Raw genomic sequence first — 25124 nt, forward strand, 5'->3', positions numbered from 1 at the left:
GCAACCCTAACAGGGAGTAGAGAACAGTTGTAGGGGCAGAAGAAGTAAAAGCAGAGATGGAGCATTCCAGAGTTACCAGAGTAAGGGAGGAGAGGGCCATGTAATTAAGAACTGCTATAGACTCTCCTGGAGCTCTTGGGCCTGCTTGGTAAGTTACTGTTAGTACCAGTTTCTTGACCAGGACCCAGATGGGGCTCCTTTAGCTAATCCTCACATTGTATCCTCACAGCCACTTTGAGCTTGTTTTATACTTACAGGTTACAAGAAACAGGCATGTTCAGCTTCTTCGGGTGGTGAAAATTTGTGTTGTCAGTATAACCAGGATTGCTGGTGTGCCACCCAGTTGTGCATATTTCAGTTGAAAGGCTTGTCCTGGGGACTTTATGGCAAATCACTTATGGAACATTTAAAGGCTTCATTTTATATATTTATGTGTGTGTGTGTATGTGTATATATATATATATATATATATATATATATATATATATATATTTTAGTATATTTTTATACTTTTATATTTGTATCTGGAAAATGGTGGATCTTTCTCAAGATAGACATGTGTATGCATGTATATGCATGTATATTACATGTATATATATAAAATTAGGATTTAGGGGAGCTCAATGATAACAAGTACAGGTATTTTAAGGCTAAAGTGTTATATTAATAAAAGAAGGGATGGTGGGGAGCCTGGGTGACTCAGTCGGTTAAGTTCTGACTTCGGCTCAGGTCATGATCTCACAGTTCGTGGGTTTGAGCCCCGCATCGGGCTCTGTGCTGACAGCCCAGAGCCTGGAGCCTGCTTTGGATCCTGTGTCTCCCTTTCTCTCTGTCCCTCTCCTGCTCGCGCTCTGTCTCTCTCTCAAAATAAATAAACATGAAAAAAGAAAAATTTTAAAAAGAAGGGATGGTTACAGTGATGTGAAATAAATTCACCCAACTCTCATTTTTATTTAAGAACCTTGTGAAGGTAATGAAAGTAACACATATTGTCAGGTTCCAAAGGTTTACTGTCAAGGAGGGATTAAAAACACAATTATGGGTTATGAATTATAATAAACATTTCAGGTAAAAAGCCTTTCTCTTTTATCCTGAAGTCTCAAATGAAATTTGATCCATTGATATGAAGTTTTTAATTCCTTGGAAGTTGAGAAGTAAGTAGTAAATGAGAGGTTTTTTTTAATGTATTTTCTTCTGATAGATGCTTTGGTTGTTTTTGACACTGTTTTGCTTGTTCATGTAAGGTGAATGTTTATCCTCGAAATCTATTCTTAGATTAGATTTATAACGTATTAAAAGCAGGAGAAAATTGATATTGTTTAGACTTACAGAAGTTGCTAACATTTTCCATAGGTCTAAGACTAATCTACAAACAACGAAATAGTAGGGACAGAGGAAGAGAGTTTGGTTCTCTAGCAGTAATGTCGCACAGAGAGTTGTGACACTGAGGCTTCTCTTTCCAGGAAGCAACTTTATTCCTGCCGGCACCCCTCAGTTGGGCTCGTCCTCAAAGAACTGAGCCCCAAATGCCACGTGGCATAGTTTTCAATGTATTTTTTACTTCTTTGTCTCCCATATATGGTAACACACAAACATGTAGTCTGATTAAGTGGTCTCATGTTACAAGGTCGCGAGGGATGTTGTAAAGTGCACTAATAGCAAGGTTGCCTTGAGTTTTTTTTTTTTTTTTTTTTTAGGGAGGGGACCCTACTACATTACCCCCTCTGATGCTCAGACCCCTCTATTTAGGGTCAAAGAGCGTCGTCTTGGTTTAGAGGTTTAAATTTTTATAACATCATTACATGAGTGGCTTTTTTTTTTTTCTTTAATTATGGCCTCAATGAGATTGGAGGCAGACTACAACCAGGGGAGCTAAGCAAGGTTAGATTAAGCAGCCTCCTAAAATTAGGACGATAATTCCCATGAGGATTTTGAATGCCCTGAGAGTTGAAAATCATCCTCCAAATAACTCCCCAGGCTTTTAGTCATTCTAGGTCTGGACTGGGACACGAGAAACCTTTTTCATTTGATCCGTGATCTCTTCTTGGACTTTCCTCTCATTACCTATCTGTAGGCAGCAGTTGCTCAAGTTAAATTTTCCATAAACACCTCCCTCAGAAGCAAGCATGTAATCTAAGGCCAAGCAATTTTGATAGATGGCATTGCACATTTTGGTTTGTTGCTTGGCTAGTAAGTTAAGAGCTCTGGCAGTTTCATTGTTACAATTTTTACAACTGCTTGCAGTCTAATTATGCGGTTTAGCGTGTAAATAGGAGTGTAGTAGCCGCAATACCCATCCTCTGCCCAGGTGGCAGGGCCATGATATTGGATTATATGCTCCAGAGGCCATTTATTATCTTTTTGAGTATTAATTTGTAAGGCACACTGCTTTCTTTGAGTCTCCCTGTCCCCATATACTTGGAATCCCAAATACTTCTCTCTAGCAAGTGGGAGCAGGAAGAAAGATGGATGAGTAGTTTCCAGACATATGACCCTGACCAGACTGAGGGAAGTAGTATATAGGCTGTCTTTGCACATATCTAGCATAGTCCACCTGGGACTCGCCTTTGATGCCTGTGTTGACATTGTCTCAGGCCTCTCAGAGATGGGAGAAGTTAGACAAGGGGTGGGGATCTGGCTCAAGGTGACCTGAGGTCCCTCACCATTGGGTTTTTCGGACAGTTGAGTTATAAAGTCTTTGGCATAGGCATGCTAAGTTTTTAACAGACGACAATGAACTTTACTCCACTAGGCAAGACAGTTTTTTTTCTAGTAACTGAACTTTTAAGAAGCCAAACCCCAATAGTAGGACTGGGGTATTTTGTTTTACTATAAGGTTTGTGGGGATCTAATTTTTAGTCTCTTAAGGCCATTGTTTCCCCATGTAGGTACCAGCGAAATATTCTATTCCCAAAAGGAAGGTGAGTGTTAACAAAAACCTCTCATCACATTTTTAGCCAGCCGAGGCAGCCTCTGCCAACCTATGGAAAAGAGTAGAGCAGGAATCACAATGGTAGTGGGAAACAAGGCGTGATAGTGCATCACAGTAAGGAAACATATAGAAAATAAGGACAGTCTTTTGGACTTAAGGACATCGATTCCTCAAGCTTCTGCCATGCATGGATTAGTCAGCTTCTGGAGTGACTAAAGCAGGGCTGCAGTTTCTTGGAGCCTCTGGAGTTGCATATTGCTTCTTCCATATGGTCAGCTTGCACAGCATTGACAGATCAGGAGCACATTCCCAGTTTCAAGATGCCAGCTTCACTCTGCTGTGGTGAATCCAGGGACCCACTTCGGCTACCTTTACTGTAGTAGGGGTGGACAAAATGACAGTGAATGGTCCCCTCCAGAGGGGCTTTAGGGGTTGGACATTTTACTACTTTATCCATATTGCATTTCCTGGTTTAAAGGGGTGAGCATCTGTAGGCAGATTCACAGGTAATCGTTCCCTGACCCAGTGGTGAAAGGTGGTTAGGGTGAAGCCAAGGGCCCCTATCTGTTGTTTTAGGATTAGATTGTCTATCTCATTTAGATCCCCTGCTTATGCCCTTGATAATGGGACAAGGTGCCCATAAAGGATTTTATAAGGGGAGAACCCCATCTTCTTTTTTAGCCTCCCACTTGCAGCTGCAGTCTTTCCCTGAAGGTCCCTTATCTCTCCCTGCCTAATGTTAACCCTTTCCCTATTTACTTCTCCCCTGGCATAGGGCCTGTAACTACTGTTAAGGAACAGGGACGATGACCGTTCTGGCTTCTTCAAGCTAAGGGACAGTATAGGGGTACAGCAGTTAGTCTACCCAAGGGTTGGTCGAATGGCCCACAGTATGGTTTTACAGGAAGGCTGGCAGGTATGAGGTGGCACAAACGTTAGTAGACATAAAGAGAAAAACACAAAGTAAAGATTATATTGACCAATAAGATGGCGTCTTAAGATAATGTCTACAGTTTCCAAACCTGTGAAATAATCTAGGAGAGACCCTGACTTTGTAAACAACATATGTCAGGGAATCTCTCATAACCCAAGTGATGGGAGAAGCAGGAGCAGTAAGTAATCAATGGTGGCTCTATTTTTAAGAGTTTGGCATGTAATCCTTGTGAGGTGTTAGAGTTTTGCTGAGTATAAGCAGACAGTCTGCTTTATTTTGATGTGTAAAACTTTTTTAAGAGCCAGGAGTTCTATTAGAGAAAGAGTCAAGGCAGCCATTTATCATTATTAATTTGTAAATATTTAGGTAAGCCAAACCTGGGTATTATTTTATAAAGCAGAATTTTTATTACTTTTTGTGCCTTTTTTGTCTTGTAGGAGAAGGCCTCCATCCAATTAATAAAAGTATTAACCCATACAAACAGATGGTGGATTTTTTTTTTTTTTTTTTTTTGACCTTGGCATCTGAGTGAGACCTAATTGTTAATCTTTCCTGGATAGTCTCCAGTTCCTTGACTGTCTGGGAAAGCAAGTTTGTGGTTGAAAGGATTGTTTCTAAGACGTACTTCACAGCCTGATACTACTTGGAGAACTGTCCTTGACAAATTTTTTCTAGTAAACATCTTTGGGCCATTTGATAAGTTTTGTCCCTCCCTAAATAGAAGCCCTGATGCTGTGTTTTAATCATCTTTTAGCTCTGTGAGCTTGGTAATAGTAATTGCCCTGCTTGTTTGTAACCATTCCAAGGGCTAGAGACAGTGTTTAGGAGTTAGACCCCAGTTTATTTATTTATTTTTTGGAGAGAGTAGGTGTGATTGAGTCTCCTTTAATAATTGATTTAGCAGCAAACTATTTTCCTGAACCCTTTAATATCCAGTTATTTCCAAAACACATATAATATCCAGTAATTTCCAAAAACACATAATTGTTTATCTGTCCTGGAGTTAGTAGCACCATAGTCTCTAATTTAGTTACAATGTTCCTTTCTAGCAAAGGAGTAAGGCTCTCTGGCATTATCAGTAAAGAATGAGAAAAAAGTAGGTTTCCTCATATACATCCCAGGGTCTGAGAGAAAAATTTAGTTTTTCAAAGATGCCTCTAGTTGTCATGCTGTGTTTGGACAGTTGGCCTGGAGTGGAAAGGAGGACAGAAAGGGTAGCTCTGGTGTTAAGCAGAAAATCAGTTTTCCTTCCATATTTAGAGTTACCTGAGGTTCTGGGTTTCTGATAAACATTTGGTTTAGGGGAGCCACCGTGAAGAGCCCCAGGCCCCGGTTAGTCCCTTCCAGGGACATTGGTTATCTGAACCCTCACAGATAGAGGTCCCTGAGGGTGTTCAGCTCTCCAGTGATTGTCTCCACATAGGGGCATGGCTAATGGGGTGTTCATTTTGGTTGTCCCCTCTGAGGACGTTCTCCTTTTCGTGCTCTGAATGGCCATATAAATGGCACTTGGTGCCAGGACCTCAGGAAGTCTGGTCTGACATAGTACCTAAGGCCACAATTAAGGCCTCAGATTTTTTTTTTTTAAGCTTCCTTTTCTGTTTTGTTTGTAATACCCAATTGGCAGCTTATAAGAGCTCCTCCAGAGTCCCTTCAAGGCCAACAGCCAATTTTTGCATTTTTCTCTGAATATCTAGGGCTGACTGAGTGACAAATTTGTTCTTTAAAGTTATCTCAGCCTTAGGGGTGTCAGGGGAGATAGCCGTATATTTAATGAGAGCCTCCCTCAACCTCTCCAGGAAGGCCATTGAGCTCTCATTTTGTGTTTGTAAGATAGTGGCTAATTTAGCATAATTTAAGGGTTAAATCTTATATTTCCTTAATTTTTTTTAAAACATCTGTCTCATTAAGAGTCTGACTTAACAAAATTATTATATCTTAATTTTTTTAAGGCCCAAAAACAATGAACATAGGGGTATTCTCCCCATTTCCTTCACATTTGCAAAACACCTCCTATTGTAGGATAGTATTGTTATTGATATGTTCCTCTGGGGGCCAGGTTCCCTCTTCCAATTTGTATGGGAGCCAAGCCTTTATGCAAAGAAATGAATCATAATGCATTCCAATGGAGTAATGGCCTTGGATGGGGAATTACCCATTTATAGGAAAAAGGAAGAAAGTTGTCCCTTATCTTCAATTTCCTATAGCCTTCCAGGAGAAACCTCACCTCCTGGCCCCTTGTTTCGGCTGGCTATGCGATTGGCAGCCAAAAGCCCTGTCAGTCTCTGAGTTGCTGGGAGTAGTCATTCTTAACCAGGCTTGACTCTACCTCTGAGAGCTGGCCTGGTCTTTCCTGTTTTTTGTTTTGTTTTATTGTTTTGACCCCTCCATTTCCTGCCTGTAGGACCTTGGGGGTATGTTGGAGGTATGGACTGTGACCAAGCAATATTTTCTTGGTTGTTGTAGGATGCACTAATTTTATTTTGGCCCAGCAGTAACTTACATATCAATCATTGGCCATTGAGGGAAGGGGTTAAAGAGCCAAAGTCAAGGTCTGTTTCCCTGCCTTTCTCAACAATGCCCACATAAATGTTTCAGCCATGTGGATATCCATTTTTGGCATACAACGGGCTAAGTTTAGTAAAATGGCTCCCATGTATCTTAGTAAAAGCCCTTCATTTATCATCCATCCCTCACATGGCAAAGGTGTCCATTCCTCTGCTGAACAGGAATAACACAAATGTGGAGGATTTGGAGGCTGGCACCAGAGTATTGCCATCATTTTCCCAGCCTTTGGATCAAACGAGGAGGAATTTTAATCTTAACCCCGTGTACTTTTAAAATCCATTTATTTTAATCTTGGTCCTTCCTGACCACACATTAAATGTCTTTTTAAAGATTTTTCATCACAAACCTTCTACAACTTTTCTTTGCATTTAGATTTTTTCCCAAGCCATTTCTCTCCAAATAACCAATCTCATTTAGGACAAAATTACTTTCTTTTACCTTCAAAAAAATATATATTTCTATTTCTTATATTTTTTTTTATATTTCCTACTTATCTACATACAGAGTTGCTTTTCTAATTTTTATCAGTTTTAACTACATGTAGCAGAATTTTAACTCTTAGAAACCTTAGTCTCCAGTGAAAACTTAAGTAGTAACCAATTACGAGCTCTGTTACATCAGAATTTTTTTTTAGATGGCAAACTTACGAATACATTAAGCACAAAGCATGTTTTTTTTTTTTTAACAATTCCAAATACCCTTAGTTTTTTGCAACAAGTGAGAAGCACAAACCTACATCTAGTAAATAGGGCTTTAATCTCTTGTTAGATATCTAATGAATTAAATCTCAATTTATCATGCGAGCAAAACTTTAACATTTTAGGTTACCAAAGGCTTTGAAAGCTATCTTAAGGATTACCCATGAAAACTTTGAGACAGACAAAATTAACCATCACTTTAAGTCATCCTTTTGTTAGCAAATTAGAACAGAGATAACATGAACCTATTTGACCTTCAGCAAATCTAGGTTGAATAAAAGTTTGTTTCTGTGTGTGTGTGTGTGTGTGTGTGTGTGTGTGTGTGTGTGTGTGTTTAATGTTGATAAACACTGTCTTAAACTAACAAACTTAAATTAGCTTAAACACTGAATACGTTTTACCTGGGTCCGTGAAACACAATTTGTTCCCTTCCCCATGGTTAATCTTTACCTGGAACATTGGTGGGGAAATCTGACGTGGAATTCTTTGATCCTGGACATTTGGGTGGGAGGAGGAGCTGATGGTGCCAGAGGCATTGAGGAGCCAGTTATGCAGGCCACCCCCCAAGTGGTGTAGAAACAGGAGGGGTGGGGGGGGTGGAGGAAACGCAGAAGAGACAAGGTGCCAGCGGAAGGCAGAGAAAGAGAATTCGCATTTTTAAATCTTGTCAGCTTGGACAGAGGAGCAGGCACCAGTTTCTTTTGTTTTGTTTTCCACCAGTGGACTTAGGCAGTAAATGTCAGTCCAGAGAAGGCAAGGAATTTCCCTGAAACAAAAGGAGTTTTGGCAGCTGCTTGGGAATATTCCTTAAAGTCCCTGTTCTGATATAGAATAACCAGAGACACTTGGCTCTAATTATCATAGTCATTGATCCAGGAAATAGAGAAAAGTCCCCAAACACAGTCACATGGCGACCCCAACCTGCCACCCAGCGCCCAGTGCCTTAGAGTTGCAGCTTTGTTCCTTGTCCCTTGTGGAATTACTAGTGTGACTCTGGAAGGTGATCAGGCTCCCCTTCTGCCTCTTGCAGGTCTACCAAAACGAACCCGGGTTTTTACCAGTCTGATGGGTGCTCCCTTAGCTGGTTCCTGAGCCTCATGGGTTCCATTAGCACACACAGGGTCCTCTCCCCACCACGCCAGGAGGGCTAGTCTCCTTCGGATCAAGTGCTCTGCTGGCACCAGCCTCTCCTGGTGCCCCGATGGTTCACATTCCCAGTAGCAAAGGAGGTGGCAACTCACCGACTCTGAATCCTGGACGAGCCCCCAAGTGATGTAGCAGGATTCTTGCAGAGAGAGTCATGAAACCGAGGCTTTTCTTTTCAGGAAGCAACTTTATTCCTGCTGGCACTGCTCAGTTGGGTTTGTACCCAAAGAACTGAGCCCCAAATGCCATATGGCACAGGTTCTTATATATTTTTTATTTCTTTGTCTCCCATATATGGTGACACACAAACTTACTCTGATTAAGTGGTCTTATGTTACAGGGTGGGGATGGAGGTTGTCAAGTATACAAATAACAAGGTTGCCTTCAGGTGTTTTTTTCTTTTTTTTTTTCTTCTTTCTTTGGAAGGGGACCCTACCACAGTTCTTTTTAAAAATAACGTATTCTGGGGTTCTTGGGTGGCTCAGTCAGTTAAGCATCTGACTTCGGCTCAGGTCATGATCTCATGGTTTGTGAGTTCGAGCCCTGTGTCAGGCTCTGTACTGACAGCTCAGAGCCTGGAGCCTGCTTCAGATTCTGTGTCTTCCTCTCTCTCTGCACCTCCCTGCGCACACTGTCTCCCTCTTCCCCAAAAATAATAAACATTAAAAAAAAAGTTAAAAAATAATGTATTCTGTATTTTCCAATTAAAAAGTATATCTGTTACAAAGTTTTGTAAAAAAGGTAGGTTAAAATTATCCAATTTCTCTGGACCCAACCACTCTTGAGTTTTTTTCCTACTAGTCTTCTTTTATGAAAAGTTGGGGGGGGGGGGTTTGCATACTTATCGTCTTACCAGTTTTATAAGTGAGAGGTTTTGTCCTATTCTTTCATCCTGACAGTGATTAAGGTGAGTAGATAAATAGATTTTGACTTAAGTTCAGTCTCTGCCCCTCAGTAGCTGTGTTACTTCAAGCAAATTACTCCCCTTACTTAGCTGGAAAATGAGAATGATGGTAATATAATCTCATGTGGTAGCTCTTTTGGAAATAAAACACATAAAGCTCTTGGCCAGTAGTAAGTATATTCCATCAGGTGGTAGGTAGATGTATAAAGATTTATGCTTATGCGTCGTTTGGGTATTTGCACTATTTACAACTTTTTGGTATTACAAAAAAAAAATTCATCTTTGAATATAAATTCCCCATCATTTAGTTTTAGGAAACTTTTTCTAGCTAAAAAAAAGAATTTTACCAAAAATATCAGAGAGTTAAACAATATCACTCTTTTAAAATGTATTTGTAAATTATTTTCAACTTCCGGTCATGCCATCATTACATCATGGTTTTCTTCACCAAGGTTTTTAGGGTCTCGGCCAACATGGCAGAGAAGTAGGAGGATCCGTACTTCCCGTGACTTGCCAACAAAGAAGTGCAGAAGCCAAAAGACTATGAACACCAGAGCCTAGGAGGAAAAGAGACTGAATCTAGTAGGAAGAAAATGGGGAAGCTTGAAAGAAGATAGGGCTACTCCAAGGAACAAATCAAAGCACACCTAGTGGAGGATCGAAAATATCACTATGAGTAGGGTAATAAAATAACCAAACACAACAACAGAGAGCAAGTAACAATCTCCGAAAAAACAACTCCTGAAGGGACAGGCCCTGGACAGTGTATGACCCTCTTTTAATATAGCAGTGCTTGCAGGTGCAAAGACCACAGCAAGCTTTTAAAATGCATAAGGGACAGAAAACTAGCCAAAATGATGAAACGCAAGAATTCTCCTCAAAACAAATCCCAAGAAGTAGCAACAGCTAACGAATTGATCAAAACCTATTTAACCAATATAACTGAACAAGAATTTAGAATAATAGTCATAAAATTAATTGCTGGGTTGAAAAAAGCATAGAGACAGCAGAGAATCTATTGCTACAGAGATCAAGGGACTAAAAAATAGTCATGATGAATTAAAAAATGTTATAAATGAGATGGAAAATAAAATGGAAGCGGCCACAGCGTGGATTGAAGAGGCAGAGGGGAGAATAGGTGAAGTAAAAGATAAAATTATGGAAAAAGAAGAAGGTGAGAAAAAGATGAAAAAATCCAGGAGTATGAGGGGAGAATTAGAATTCGAGAGAACTAAGTGATGCAATCAAAGGGAACAGTATCCGTATCATAGGAATTCCAGAAGTAGAGAGAAGGGGGCTGAAGGTATACTTGAACAAATCATAGCTGAGAACTTCACTAATCTGGGAAAGGAAACAGGCATTGAAATCCAAGAGGTACAAAGAACTCCCTTCAGACATAACTTGAATCGATCTTCTGCACGATATATCATAGTGAAACTGGCAAAATACAAGGATAAAGAGAGAATTCTGAAAGCAGCTAGGGATAAAAGGGCCTAACATACAAAGGTAGACACATGAGGATAGTAGCAGACCTATTTACTGAAACTTGGTAGGGCAGAAAGGAATGGCAGGAAATCTTCAATGTGATGAACAGAAAAAAAAATGCAACCAAGAATCCTTTACCCAGCAAGTCTGTCATTCAGAATAGAAGGACAGAATAGAAGGACAGATAAAGGTTTTTCCAAACAAACAAAAACTGAAGGAATTCATCACCACTAGACTAGCCCTACAAGAGATCCTAAGGGGGATTCTGTGAGCGAAATGTTGCAAGGACCACAAAGTACCAGAGACACCACTACAAGCATGAAACCTACAGATATCACAATGACTCTAAACCCATATCTTTCAATGATAACACTGAATGTAAAAGGACTAAATGCTCCAACCAAAAGACATAGGGTATCAGAATGTGTAAAAAACAAGACCCATCTATTTTCTGTCTACAAGAGACTCATTTTAGACCAGAGGACACCTTCAGATTGAAAGTGAGGGGGTGGAGAGCTATCTATCATGCTACTAGAAGTTAAAAGAAAGCTGGAGTAACCATACTTATATCAGACAACCTAGACATTAATTTAAAGGCTGTAACAAGAGATGAAGAAGGGCATTATATAAAAACTATGGGGTCTATCCATCAGGAAAAGCTAACAGTTATAAATGTCTATGCACTGAATTCGGTACCACCAAAATACAAAACAATCACAAACATAAGCAACCTTATTGATAAGAATGTGGCAATTGCAGGGGACTTTAATACTCCACTTATAGCAATGGATAGATCGTCTAGACAGAGAATCAGTAAAGAAACAAGGGCCCCAAATGATACATTGGATCAGATGGACTTGAATGAAAATACAAAAATCCAAATGCTTTGGGATGCAGAGAAGGCATTTCTGAGAGGAAAATACACTGCAATCCAGGCCTATCTCAAGAAACAAGAAAAATCCCAAATACAAAATCTAACAGCACACCTAAAGGAACTAGAAGCGGAACAGCAAAGACACCCCAAACCCAGCAGAAGAAGAGAAATAATAAAGATCACAGCAGAAATAATATAGAATCTAAAAAAACAGAGCAGATAAGTGAAATCAACAGTTGGATTCTTGAAAAAATAAAATTGATAAACCTCTAGCCAGGCTTCTCAAAAAGAAAAGGGAGAGGACCCAAATAGATAAAATCATGAATGAAAATGGAATTATTACAACCAATCCATCAGAAATACAAGCAATTATCAGGGAATACTATGAAAAATTATATGCCAACAGACTGGACAACCTGAAAGAGATGGACAAATTCCTAAACACCCACACACTTCCAAAACTCAAACAGGAAGAAATAGAAAACTTGAACACACCCATAACCAGTGAGAAATTGAATCAGTTATCAAAAATCTCCCAACAAATAAGAGTCCAGGACTAGATGGCTTCCCTGGGGAATACTACCAGACATTTAAAGCAGAGATAATGCCTATCCTTCTCAAGCTGTTCCAAAAAATAGAAAGGGAAGGAAAACTTCCAGACTCATTCTATGAAGCCAGCATTACTTTGATTCCCAAACCAGACAGAGACCCAGCGATAAAAGAGCACTACAGGCCAATATCCCTGATGAATGTGGATGCAAAAATTTTCAATAAGATACTAGCATATTGAATTCAATAGGATATAAAAAGAATTATTTACCATGATCAAGTGGGATTCATTCCTGGGCTGCAGGGCTGGTTCAACACTGGCAAATCAATCAATGTGATACATCACATTAATAAAAGAAAAGAACCATATGATCCTGTCAATTGATGCAGAAAGCATTTGACAAAATACAGCATCCTTTCCTAATAAAGACCCTCGAGAGAGTCAAGATAGAAGGAACATACTGAAACATCGAAAAGCCATTTATGAAAAGCCCACAGCTAATTATGATCCTCAGTGGGGAAAAACTGAGAGCTTTCCCCCTGAGGTCAGGAACACGACAGGGATGTCCACTCTCACCGCTGTTGTTTAACGTAGTGTTGGAAGTTCTAACTTCAGCAATCAGACAACAAAAAGAAATCAAAGGCATCAAAGTTGGCAAAGATGAAGTCAAGCTTTCCCTTTTTGCAGATGACATGATACTATACATGGAAAACCCGACAGACTCCCCCAAAAGTCTGCTAGAGCTGATACATGAATTCAATAAAATCGCAGGATACAAAATTAATGTACAGAAATCAGTTGCATTCTTATAAACTAATAATGAAGCAACAGAAAGACAAATAAAGGAACTGATCCCATTCACAGTTGCACCAAGGATCATAAAAGATCTCGGAATAAACCTAACCAAAGATGTAAAATATCTGTATGCTAAAAACTATAGAAAGCTTATGAAGGAAATTAAAGAAGATACAAAAAAATGGAAAAACATTCCGTGCTCATAGATTGGAAGGATAAGTATTGTTAAAATGTTAATACTTCCCAAAGCAATCTACACATTTAATGCAATCCCAATCAAAATTGCACCAGCATTCTTCTCGAAGCTAGAACAAGCAATCCTAAAATTTGTATGGAACCACAAAAGACCCCGAATAGCCAAAGTAATATTGAAGAAGAAGACCAAAGCGGGAGGCATCACAACCGCACACTTTAGCCTCTACTACAAAGCTGTCATCATCAAGACAGCATGGTATTGGCACAAAAACAGACACATAGACCAATGGAATAGAATAGAAACCCCAGAACTAGACCCACAAACGTATGGCCAACTAATCTTTGACAAAGCAGGAAAGAATATCCAATGGAAAAAAGACAGTCTCTTCAACAAATGTTGCTGGGAGAACTGGACAGCAACATGCAAAAGGTTAAATCTAGACCACTTTCTCACACCATTCGCAAAAATAAACTCAAAATGGATAAAGGACCTGAATGTGAGACAGGAAACCATCAAAACCCTAGAGGAGAAAGCAGGAAAAAACCTCTCTGACCTCAGCCGCAGCGATTTCTTACTCAACACATCTCCAAAGGCAAGGGAATTAAAAGCAAAGATGAACTCTTGGGACCTCATCAAGATAAAAAGCTTCTGCACAGCAAAGGAAACAGTCAACAAAATAAAAGGCAACCAATGGAATGGGAAAAGATATTTGCAAATGACGTATCGGACAAAGGGCTAGTATCCAAAATCTATAAAGAGCTTACCAAACTCCACACCTGAAAAACAAATAATCCAGTAAAGAAATGGGCAGAAAACATGAATAGACACTTCTCTAAAGAAGACATCCAGATGGCCAACAGGCACATTGAAAAGAAGCCCAACATCACTCCTCATGAGGGAAATATAAATCAAAACCACACTTAGATACCACCTCACGCCAGTCAGAGTGGCTAAAATGAACAAATCAGGAGACTATAGGTGCTGGCGAGGACATGGAGAAATGGGAACCCTCTTGCACTGTTGGTGGGAATGTAAACTGGTGCAGCCACTCTGGAAAACGGTGTGGAGGTTCCTCAAAAAATTAAAAATAGAAATACCCTATGACCCAGCAATAGCACTGCTAGTAATTTGCCCAAGGGATACAGGAGTGCTGATGCATAGGGGCACTTGCACCCCAATGTTTATAGCAGCACTTTCAACAATAGCCAAATTATAGAAAGAGACTAAATGTCCATCAACTGATGAATGGATAAAGAAGATGTGGTTTGTATATACAATGGAATACTACTTGGCAATGAGAAAGAATGAAATCTGGCTTTTTGTAGCAATGTGGTTGGAAGTAGAGAGTATTATGCTAAGTGAAATAAGTGAGGCAGAGAAAGACAAATACCATTTGTTTCACTCTTATGTAGATCCTGAGAAACTTAATAGAGGGCAGGGGGGAAGGGAAGAGGGGAAAAAAAAGAAGTTACAGAGGGAAGGAGGCAAATGATAAGAGACACTTGAATACTGAGAACAAACTGAGGGTTGACGGGGGGTGGGGGAGAGGGGAAAGTGGGTGATGGGCATTGAGTAGGGCACCTGTTGGGATGAGCACTGGGTGTTGTATGGAAACCAATTTGACAACAAATTATATATATAAATTAATAAATAAAAATATTACAGAAAATAGTTTCTTTTAGTATTAAGTGCCAGAGGCTCCAGAAAGAAAGAAAGAAAGAAAGAAAGAAAGAAATTTCTAAAATTGCTATCCAATTTATATGTATATATATATTTTACATTTATTCATTTTTTGAGAAACAGCACAAGCAGGTAAGGGGCAGAGAGAGGGAGACACAGAATCAGAAGCAGGCTCCAGGCTCTGAGTTGTCAGCACAGAGCCCAACATGGGGCTTGACCTCAAGAACAACAAGATTATGACCAGGGCCAAAGTCAGATGTGTAACCAAGTGAGCCACCCAGGTGCCCCCATCCAATTTATTTTTTTACCAGGAATATTTCCAGATAAAACTGGATTTTTACAACCTCCTTATTTTAAAAAATGAAAATTGTACCTAAGGATTTTAATTTGAATTTCTTAATTTTTACTGGTGAAATTGGACTTTTGCATATTTGTTTCTAATGCCAATCTTCTTTGTGAATTGTCTGTGTCCTTCGTGGATTTATCAACTTGGATCTTAAAATTTTTCTGATATTTTTGTTGTAAATATATTATCTATAAAAACTTCAAAATTTTCCTCTCATTTTAACTTTTTAACCTATGGTCAAGGAAATTTCATTTTTCCTTTTACATTTAAGCTTATAAAATCCTCTCCCACAAAATGCCCACTGTACATTTTGTATTTACTCTTGGCTCCATGTTGTGGCTTCACTTTTGAGGCACAAGTGAAACTTTGGTTTCCTTTATAAGTAGTGTAACATATAATAGCCTGTAAGTCCCAGCCATTTACCAACTCTTGATTAATTTCCACTTATATAACAATGTTGATTTCCTGATTAAAGTAAATTGGGATTTATTTTTTTCTTTAAGCTTTAAAAGTAATAACTATCAAAATTGTTTCCCGTCACATTTAAAATTCCTCCTGGAGTTATGTGTGTGAAATCTCAAGTATGAAAATTGTGCAAAGGTACAACAATCTATAGAACAAAATCCTTATGCTCTCTTTAACTTTCTTCTTCCTCTTTTTAGAATTTTATAGAATCCTCTATCACACTATTTGAATCTGACCTAGAAAGTGGGAAGTTTATTGACATTACAAATCAGGAAATTTCTGACTTGGAAGAAATCGGCTTTGGCAGTGAAACCAGATCCATTCACGTTAAAAGTGGCGTGTAAGTTTTCTCCCATTCTGAGAACTTTGAGAGGTTCTTTGGTTTTAAGATTGTTGGTTTGTTTGCTCGATTCTGTATCATCTCTGTTCTTTTTCTCTTTTTTCCTGCTAGATGGGTTGCCTACCAGCAGAAGTTCTTTTGTGGAGAACAGTACATTTTAGAGAAAGGAAAATACAAATGCTTTTTTGACTGGGGAGGATCAAATAATATAATCATGTCCATACGACCTATCCAACTGGTGAGTCAGCTATGACCATAACCAATTCTAGAGCATGTAACAGTGTACAGCTGAACATGTAGAACAGGCTTTTTAAACATGAAACTGCTGGATTATGTTATGTGAATATACAGAGAAAACGAAATAGCATATTAATTGCTTTAGATTCTTTAGGGAGCTGATAGTAGGTGGTATCAACACATCAATGAGATGCCTGTAATTTGATCACTTCATTCATTTAACAGTATTTATTTGGTGCTTCATATACCAGACACTACTGATCACTGGAGATAAAAGATGAATAAGATCGCCCTGATGGGTCTCAGTCTCTTTGAGGAGATTGATATATAGATGACTGATTGTAGTGTGATGAGTGAGGAGGTGAGGTGTGTAGGCAGTGCGGGGGAACCTGTGAAGGAGCACTCAGAGCCTGGGAGTTGGGCAGCATGCCTCTTCTCAAGAAGAGGTTGTGTTGAGTGATATCTTTAGGGTTAAAAGCAGTTTAGTCACACGATAACATGGGGCAGAAAAAGCAGTCCTCAAAGAGGGAATAATCTCATGTACAAAATCATGAAGTTAGGAAAGAGTGTGGTTAGGAAAGAGTGTTCTGTGTGTAACAACACAGAACAAGAAGGGTGCCCATGAAATAGTGGTGGGAAAGATAATGACAGGAAGCTCAGACTCTGTTTGATGGACATTGAGGCACATATTTTTTCCCAGCTACATTACTCAAAAGGAATTAGTAATGAGTACTAAAATCAAGATAATTCAGTTATTTGAAGGTCATAACTAGTTCAAGAAATCTAGTAAATTACTTTTTTTTTCATTTTTCAAATGGTATTTTCAAACTTTCGAAAAGATAAGTAAGATTATATGATTACAATTTTTAAAATGTTTTAATATATGTTTCAGGAACCACTTGGAATAAATGAGCCTCCCCATTTGGTATGTTTGAAAATTTTTTTATTTACTAAAAGCATTTGTGCCCTTTGTCTCAATATCTCAATTCTTTGTTTCCCTCAGATAAATTTCTTTGTCTATATGACAGGACAGTTTATATCGTACTTGGTACCCACAGGCAGAAGAGTGTCCCTCTTCGTTACTGGTTGCATTGGCCTGGACTTACCGTATTTCCTTTTGGTTTCTCCTCATAGAGCTTTAACTCTGACCTCTTTGGGGTCATTTTGAATCTCTGCCACTCTTTTCCTATTGCCCGTTCATTTTTCAATGTCATATTTTTTTTTTAAGTTTATATATTTATTTTGAGAGAGTGTGCATGTACACATGGTCAAATGAGGGAAGGGCAGAGATTGAGGGAGAGAGAAATCCCAAGCAGGCCCTGGCACTGCAATCACAGAGCCTGACACAGGGCTGGATCTCACAAACCCTGAGATCATGACCTGGCCCGAAATCTAGAGTCTGATGCTTTAACCAACTGAACCACCTAGGTGCCCCCATTCAGTGTCACATTCTTATTCAGCACAGTATGTTATCCTGTGTTTGGAGGAGCAAACTTAACGTGGAAAAATGGCTATCTTCGCATGCTTATTATGTAAATGTATTTCTAATAACCTAAATCACATATTTCCTAAAAGTGCTAGCAAAGTTGCAGCCCTGCTTGTTTATTTCTAGTGTGTTCATGGTTTGAAGGATTGAACAATACTCTGGAGCCTAACGTTTGTTTATGATCCATTGAGGGCTACAAATTATGCTTAATTTGTGCTTGTGATAACCCTGTAAGGTCAAAATTAATCCCAGTTATTGATGAGAAAGCCAAGATTTGGAATTTAAGTGTCATTTCACACAGCTAGAAATAACAAAATAGGCATTTTTTAGTATCTGAGTCCACTCAAACCACATTTTCAGGATTTTACATCAGAGTAAGACCTATGGTATAATCAGTACATCCATAGAAGGGAGAGGGGATAAGAGACATTGCTTCCTTCCTCTGTCTCACTTTAAATAACAGATTTGGGAAAAGAAGCCAATTGAGTGATTAAGCTTAAATACTGGACATTTGCTGGCTTTAGATGAAGCTAAGTCTTTTTCTCTGAGTGTGTATGTTTTTCATGTTCTTGCCAGTGTTTATGTATTTCAAGTCAACTTCGTTGTAACCATGTTTCTGTTCACAGTATGTTTTCAGGTTCTCTTATTTTCTGATTAGTTCAAGTGCTATTGGGAACATTTCCTTTTTGAATATAATTGAGTTGTTGATTCAGAGACACTTCCTGCCAGATCTGTATTTTGAATCTTTGAAAACTCCAACAGCAGACTTTTAAAGCACTTGTACAGGAATCAACATGAGTATTTAAAGAGTTAAACAGAGATAATTCCAAACTGCACATTTTCTAAGTTTTTAAGTACAGATAAAAGTCACATTCTTTTAAGTGCTGTTTTTCCCTCCTACATTCCTGTTCTTTTTTATGGACTTCCTTGTTTGGAGCAGATTGCTCCGAGGATTTTCTTTATAGTATTTCCAGTCCAACTTGAAGAGAAAGGAAGCAGCAGGAAACGCCCAGTGAAATGAGCCCCACTTCATATTTCTGGATATGGCTCAGCCATAGCCTTGTGAAATAAGTGTTTCTGACAGGTATATGATAGCTGAGTATTTAGTAACGTGAAGAAGACAAAGCCTCCTTGGTTTACCCAGTATCAAAGCTCTTATTATTTCTATTGGACCACATTTTCAGAATGTTTTGCTTGTTTTTACTTAGGGGAAAGGATCTTGGCTGACACTCTGGTTCCATTCAGTAACTAGAAAGTATTTTCTTCTTCACAAATAGCTGTGATAGTCATATTGACTATTTCAGATGTTATTTTCGCTGAGGAATAAGGAAATGACATCTCAGAGTTGAAGTCAAAGAAGAATTTTTTTTTTCTTTTTTTGTGCTGGTGATTTTAAAGGGAACCTCAAGCAACCTAAGAAGGGAAAAGCCAGAATATGTATGTATACAGAGATAAATACACATCATGAATGTTCCTCTAATAAATGTATTAGTTCTGATGTGTTACCATATTATGATGAGATCTGTTGTATTTGAGACCCAGAACACCTCCTTTAATGCAGAAGATTATTATTTTACCTATGGCTGAAGATCAATCACTAAGTCTAATTGCCAACTCAAAATATACAGCATCATTATATAGTTCTTCATAATACCACTGGCATTTAATTTTTTCATTTTTTCCCCAAATAAAAACAATATGAATTATGTTCATAATTTCATCACCTCTTTGTCTTAGCAGAACATCAGACATCTCACTAGATTAAATCTTATAAAAGTGGGTTTAGCTTTCAAAGAGGTATAGTCAGGCACCATTCTCTAGAAATTCTAAACAGTTACTCCCTTTGATACAACTGAGGACCTTTTTTTTCTTCCTAGAATCTTTTTCAAGTGCATTTGCAAATATTAGTAGAAGTTTTGATTTCTTTAAATTTTGAACCTCTGTTCCATTTTATATATGATTCTATCTGAGAAAAAGCAACTCTAGATATTTTCTTGTATTGGATAGTTTGGCCACATTGAATTTTAGAGTGATCACAGCATCTTTAACAGTTGGGGTTACTGTTATCCTGTATGGGGGACAGGAAAGTGACAGCTTTAGGCTAGTAAGATTCAAGGGTACCAGAGGAAAACACTTCTTCATGGTGCTACAACCAGATCATTTTTACAGAATCCAAAGACCAGAAATACTCAGGAAGAGCTAATTATCTAAGTAAAGAAAACCCTTTACGAGTAATCAGGGCAATAAAATTATTGTGTAGTAAACATTTGATGTGAGGAGTACAAAACAGGACAGTAGGAAACAGTGTGATGTAATAGTAGAATAGAAACAAATAGAAACAAGACTGTTCTTTGTTTAATAATGAACATGTTTGTGTAAAGGAGGTCCAAAAGGCTGCACAAGGTCTTATTTAGGTAGGATAAAAGTTTCTCATAAAAATTGTTTTAGCATTGAAATAAATGAAGTTACAATGAAAAATTTATTCTGATAGTGTGAAATAAATTGAGCACAACTTATGTGTTTGGTCAATAATTAAAATTTTGAGTTCTTAGTTTGTCATATTAAAGACCTATTACATTCATTCACATATATCACAAATGAAAAGTACATAATAAAAAATATTTCTGCAAAAAGTTCATAAAGTAGTGATAGTTTCTGTCTGATAGAGTAGTTCTAAAGAGGTATGATAATGTGTGTGAAAAGGCAGTTTGCACTGCAAAACTGTGGTAGGTGTTTTTTTTGGTTTGTTTTTTTTTTTTGCATCCATACAGTTCCATTTGGGAGGCTGGTAGGGATTGAGCCATACCTAAATGGCACAGGTTTGTTTGAAATAAACTCATCTCTTGTTTATATTTTTGCCTTGATTCTAAGCATCCTATCTGAGTTATTTTGTACATTCTCCATTTATCTGGAAAGGAAACCAAAATAGTCATTTATCCACCTGGCTTTTCCCAGGACTTAATTTTACCAAGGTCCTGTTACTTAATTTCACTAAGAGTAGAAACCACAATTTAATTATAATTAATAATCACAGAATTGGTTTCTCTATGGACCAATCTCAGAACATTATCATGAGAATGTTCTGTTGAGGCATTCATAAGGTCATCAGAGTGAGGCATTACTTTTCTGGGGCTGGACAAATTTTGGGTGAACCATATGACATCTTATTTTGAGAGTAAAAATAAGCTCAGATTGGCATTAAGCCTGCTTTTTTTTTGTTTGGGCAAAGAACATTCTAACCCATCGAATCAAAAAGGTACTTGATAGCAAGTGTGTGTGTCTATGTGTATTTTAATTAATGCTTCTGCTTATGAAGACAGATTAAACACTAGAGTTGGCTACAACCTAGACCATCTGAAATATGTTTAGCTTGCACTGTCACTTGTCTGGGATTTCATGGCTTCATGGTGATAAACTGAAGTATAAATCTTAAGCTGAGCAGTATAAAAACTGGGTATTTGCACAGTGAACAAGACAGCCGTGACCTCTGTTTGCATGTGGCTTTTCCAACTCTTATCATGAATTAAGATAATACTTGCATGTAGAAAAAATTACTATACATTTTTGGAAGTTAAATTGTGTTATACTTCTCAATCTAATGTTTTTATAAGCCTTTAAGTTAAAACATGTAGCGTATAAACTAACCAAAATGTGTGTTCTTATCAAGGAAATTACCGGCAGTTTCCCTGGACACATAAAATTGTGCTTACATGAGAAATTGTTGCACAGGTCTGTCTCGTTCTGGACTTCATTTTTCTTACTACCCTCTGTATCCACTAGAAGGATCATGATAGAAACTTCCTTAAGGCAGGGAGTAGCTGGTGTTTTAACGCTCCAAATGCAGACTGGTTTCACGATAGGAAGTTATGTTGTGCAAGCCACGGATGGTCCAGGGGAATCCGTTCCCCCACCTCCCTGGTTTTCTCTGGTCTTTGATGTCAGAGCAGAAGAAGACAGTCAAGACACAGTTGCACAGAACTCAGAGGCCATCAGCCTCTAAGAGGGCTCTTGGGAAGATGAAGGAGGCAAACATCAACTGCTCAAAGAAGCCTTGTTCTTGATACAGTGTGAGCAGGAAAAAGGACAATGGTGCCCAGCGTTCATTATGATGCATTTTTAGCTACAATGCGGGCCTGTCAGTGCAGGGTGAACCTGTGGGCTGTGTTATTTCAAGGCTCCCATATTTATAGGGCTCATTAACTTTTTCTTTCCTATTATATAGATTCAAGGCCACTAGAGTTGCAGATTATTGTATTTCTGGTCTGAAGGGAATAACTTGGAGATTTCATGGATTTTTCTTGACAAAAAGGACTGAAGTAGAAATGTGTTTATATATTAAACAGTAAGCTGTACATTTAAGATATTCTTAACAGTAAGCAGAAGTCTCTTAGCTAAAATACAAGACATGGATGTCTTTCTTTGTTCACCGTAAATCTTCCAGAAATCTTGTCATCATTATTTTCTCTGCCATCTGCTCCTGTGTTGTCAGGCCCACGTAGGGGCATGCCTTCATGCTTCAACCTTTTATTAACTGGATCAGCAAGACTTGGGAAGAGAAAAGACTTAATACTAACCACCCCTCATACTAGCTGAAACTGTGCCTTCGTATTTAACACTACATCGCTTCTTATTTTATGCATGTCGTCTCACCACAAGGGATAATGCTTGTTTGACACAATAGACAGGGACCACATTTTAGTGGAGGAAGGATTCTGATTTAATCTTACAGGTAGAATTTTTTTTCTGGGACCCTGTGCCCAGAATCTGATGCAAAAGATGGATGAAAATAGTAAATAAATGGTGACATTGCTGGAAATGGGTAAGGAAACAAACAATGGGAGTTTAAAGAGCAGATCACCCTTAACCTCGATTCATTGGTAATAGATAAAATTCTGTCTCATGTTTTGCTGAATTTCTTAAATAAATATAGGAAATAAAAGGTTTTCATTTGCTTTTGTGATAATGTCAAACAGTTATTTCCTATTAAATTGTTGTGTTATTGTTCTCCTAGCTCAAAGCATTCAGTAAACCAGGGTTCCAGGGTGAATGTGTAGATTTTACAGAAGAAATCTCTGATTTGACTTCATTCAGGCCATGTTCTTTTAAAGTTCTTCGGGGTTGGTAAGTATGCTTGTTGAGTGCTTTCTACTGTCGTTCAATAGCTAAATTTGCTTTAAATTCACAGGTATTTGACTTGTTTATTTTCTATTCACAGTGAATTAAAAACATTCTTTTAGTCATTGGTCAACTGCTAATTAGCCTATAGTAATTTTTCCTAGCTTGTATTATGAACCATTGTGTAATACAGAGAAATGAAATGCTAGTGAGCCAATTTTGGGGAGCATTGTGGTCATTTTATTTTCTCACTGATAACTTAAGACTATTTCCTAAATATTTTGAATGCTTGTATGTTTATTGGATAGTATAATAGAATGCTATTTAAAAAACTTTGTTTCTGTCCAGATTAGATATAGTACTCCTAAATTTAAAAAATATATATATTTTGTTGAAATTCTTTATCAAATCAGCCTTGTTTCACAGATGAGTACTCCTAATTTCAGAGTTAGTGTTCCAAAGATCCCACACCAAATATTAGACCCAGGATTGCTTTAGTCTTTTCTTTTCTTTTGTTTTTTCTTTTTCTTTTCTTTTCTTTTCTTTCTTTCTTTCTTTCTTTCTTTCTTTCTTTCTTTCTTTCTTTCTCTCTCTCTCTCTCTCTCTGTCTCTCTCTCTCTCTCTCTCTCTCTCTCTTTCTTTTTTAGAGAGAGAGAGAGCGCAAGTGAGCAGGGGAGGGACAGAAAGAGAGGAAGAGAGAGAATCCCAATCAGGCCCTGCGCAGTCACCACAGAGCCCCATGTAGGGTTCAAACTCACAAACCCAACCATGAGATCATGACCTGAGCCAAAGTCAAGAGTTGGATGCTTAACCACCTGAGCTACACATGTACCCTCCCCTCCCTTTTTTAAAATTTATTTTGAGAGAGAGAGAGAGAGCGAGTGAGCAGGGAGGGGCAGAGAGAGAGTCAATTCTTTTTGATTTTTTAAATTAAATCAATTTTAATAAATTTAAATCAAATCTAGGGTCACCTGGGTGGTTCAGTCAGTTAAGCATCTGACTCTTGATTTTGGCTTAGGTCCTATTCTCACAGTTCATGAGTTCAAGTCCCACATCAGGCTCCCCACTGACAGTGAGGAGCCTGCTTGGGATTCTCTATCTCTGCCCCTCTCCCACTCTCTCAAATAAAGAAACTTTAAAAAATAATAATAAAATAAAAAAATAAATCTTGTGTTCTTTGAGCTACAGCAATATACTAGACTTTTCTCAGATATAAATGAACCATATGTGATTCTCAAGACTAAAACTAATTCCTCCATTTTTTAATTATAAAATATTCATAAAATACACGTTACCTCTGTAGCCATTTTAAAGTGTGCAATTCAGTGGTAGATCTGTTTCAAGTATTTACCTAATAACTCCTCAGAATCTCTTTGTTCATTTTTTAAGATATCTTGGATTCATCAATTCTCCTTTTCACTTGAGCCAGTTCTTCCGTTTGAAGAAATTCTATCTCCTAAGTAGCACCATTCCAGTAACATCTTACTTTTCCATTGTTGACCAGAAATCAGTTATAGCCCAATTGTATGTCCCCAAATCCAGTTTCATATTTTTACTACTTTTCCTTAAATCCCACAGTCGTCCCTCTAATACTAGTCAGGCCAAGTTCAAATGCCTCCTTTATATATATATATATTTTTTTTTCTTTAATATGAAATTTATTGTCCAATTGGTTTCCATACAACCCCCAGTGCTCCTCCCAACAGGAGCTTTCCACAATGACCATCACCCACCCTCCCCTCCCTCCCACTCCCCATCAACCCTCAGTTTGTTCTCAGTATTCAAGAGTCTCTTATGGTTTGGCGCTCTCCCTCTCTAACTTATTTTTTTCCTTCCCCTCCCCCATGGTCTTCTGTTAAGTTTCTCAGGATCCACATATGAGTGAAAACATATGGTATCTGTCTTTCTCTGCCTCACTTATTTCACTTAGCATAATACTCTCCACTTCCATCCATGTTGCTACAAATATCCAGATTACATTCTTTCTCACTGCCAAGTAGTATTCCATTGTATATATAAACCACATCTTCTTTATCCATTCATCAGTTGATGGAGATTTAGTCTCTTTCCATAATTCGGCTATTGTTGAAAGTGCTGCTATAAACATTGGGGTGCAAGTGCCCCTATGCATCAGCACTCCTGTATCCCCTTGGGCAAATTCCTAGCAGTGCTATTGCTGGGTCATAGGGTATTTATGTTTTTAATTTTTTGAGGAACCTCCACACTGTTTTCCAGAGTGGTTGCACCAGTTTACATTCCCACCAACAATGCAAGAGGGTTCCCGTTTCTCCACATCCTCTCCAGCATCTACAGTCTCCTGATTTGTTCATTTTAGCCACTCTGACTGGTGTGAGGTGGTATCTGAGTGTGGTT

The 25124-nt window shown here is 38.3% G+C and overlaps 1 protein-coding gene across 4 annotated transcripts in view; it reads left to right on the plus strand.

The window, feature by feature from the left end:
* The window catches only part of CRYBG3 (crystallin beta-gamma domain containing 3), a 128595-nt gene that overhangs the window by 73395 nt on the left and 30076 nt on the right, over window positions 1-25124 (plus strand). For all 4 annotated transcript variants that reach the window (XM_027077594.2, XM_015080806.3, XM_053220714.1 and 1 more), the window contains 4 exons: window positions 15771-15913; window positions 16025-16151; window positions 17043-17075; window positions 22648-22757. In XM_027077594.2, the coding sequence (XP_026933395.2) occupies window positions 15771-15913; window positions 16025-16151; window positions 17043-17075; window positions 22648-22757 (413 nt within the window). The remainder of the gene's footprint in view (window positions 1-15770; window positions 15914-16024; window positions 16152-17042; window positions 17076-22647; window positions 22758-25124) is intronic.

Source organism: Acinonyx jubatus, chromosome C2 (assembly GCF_027475565.1).
Source record: "Acinonyx jubatus isolate Ajub_Pintada_27869175 chromosome C2, VMU_Ajub_asm_v1.0, whole genome shotgun sequence".
In the NCBI taxonomy this organism is placed as follows: domain Eukaryota; kingdom Metazoa; phylum Chordata; class Mammalia; order Carnivora; family Felidae; genus Acinonyx; species Acinonyx jubatus.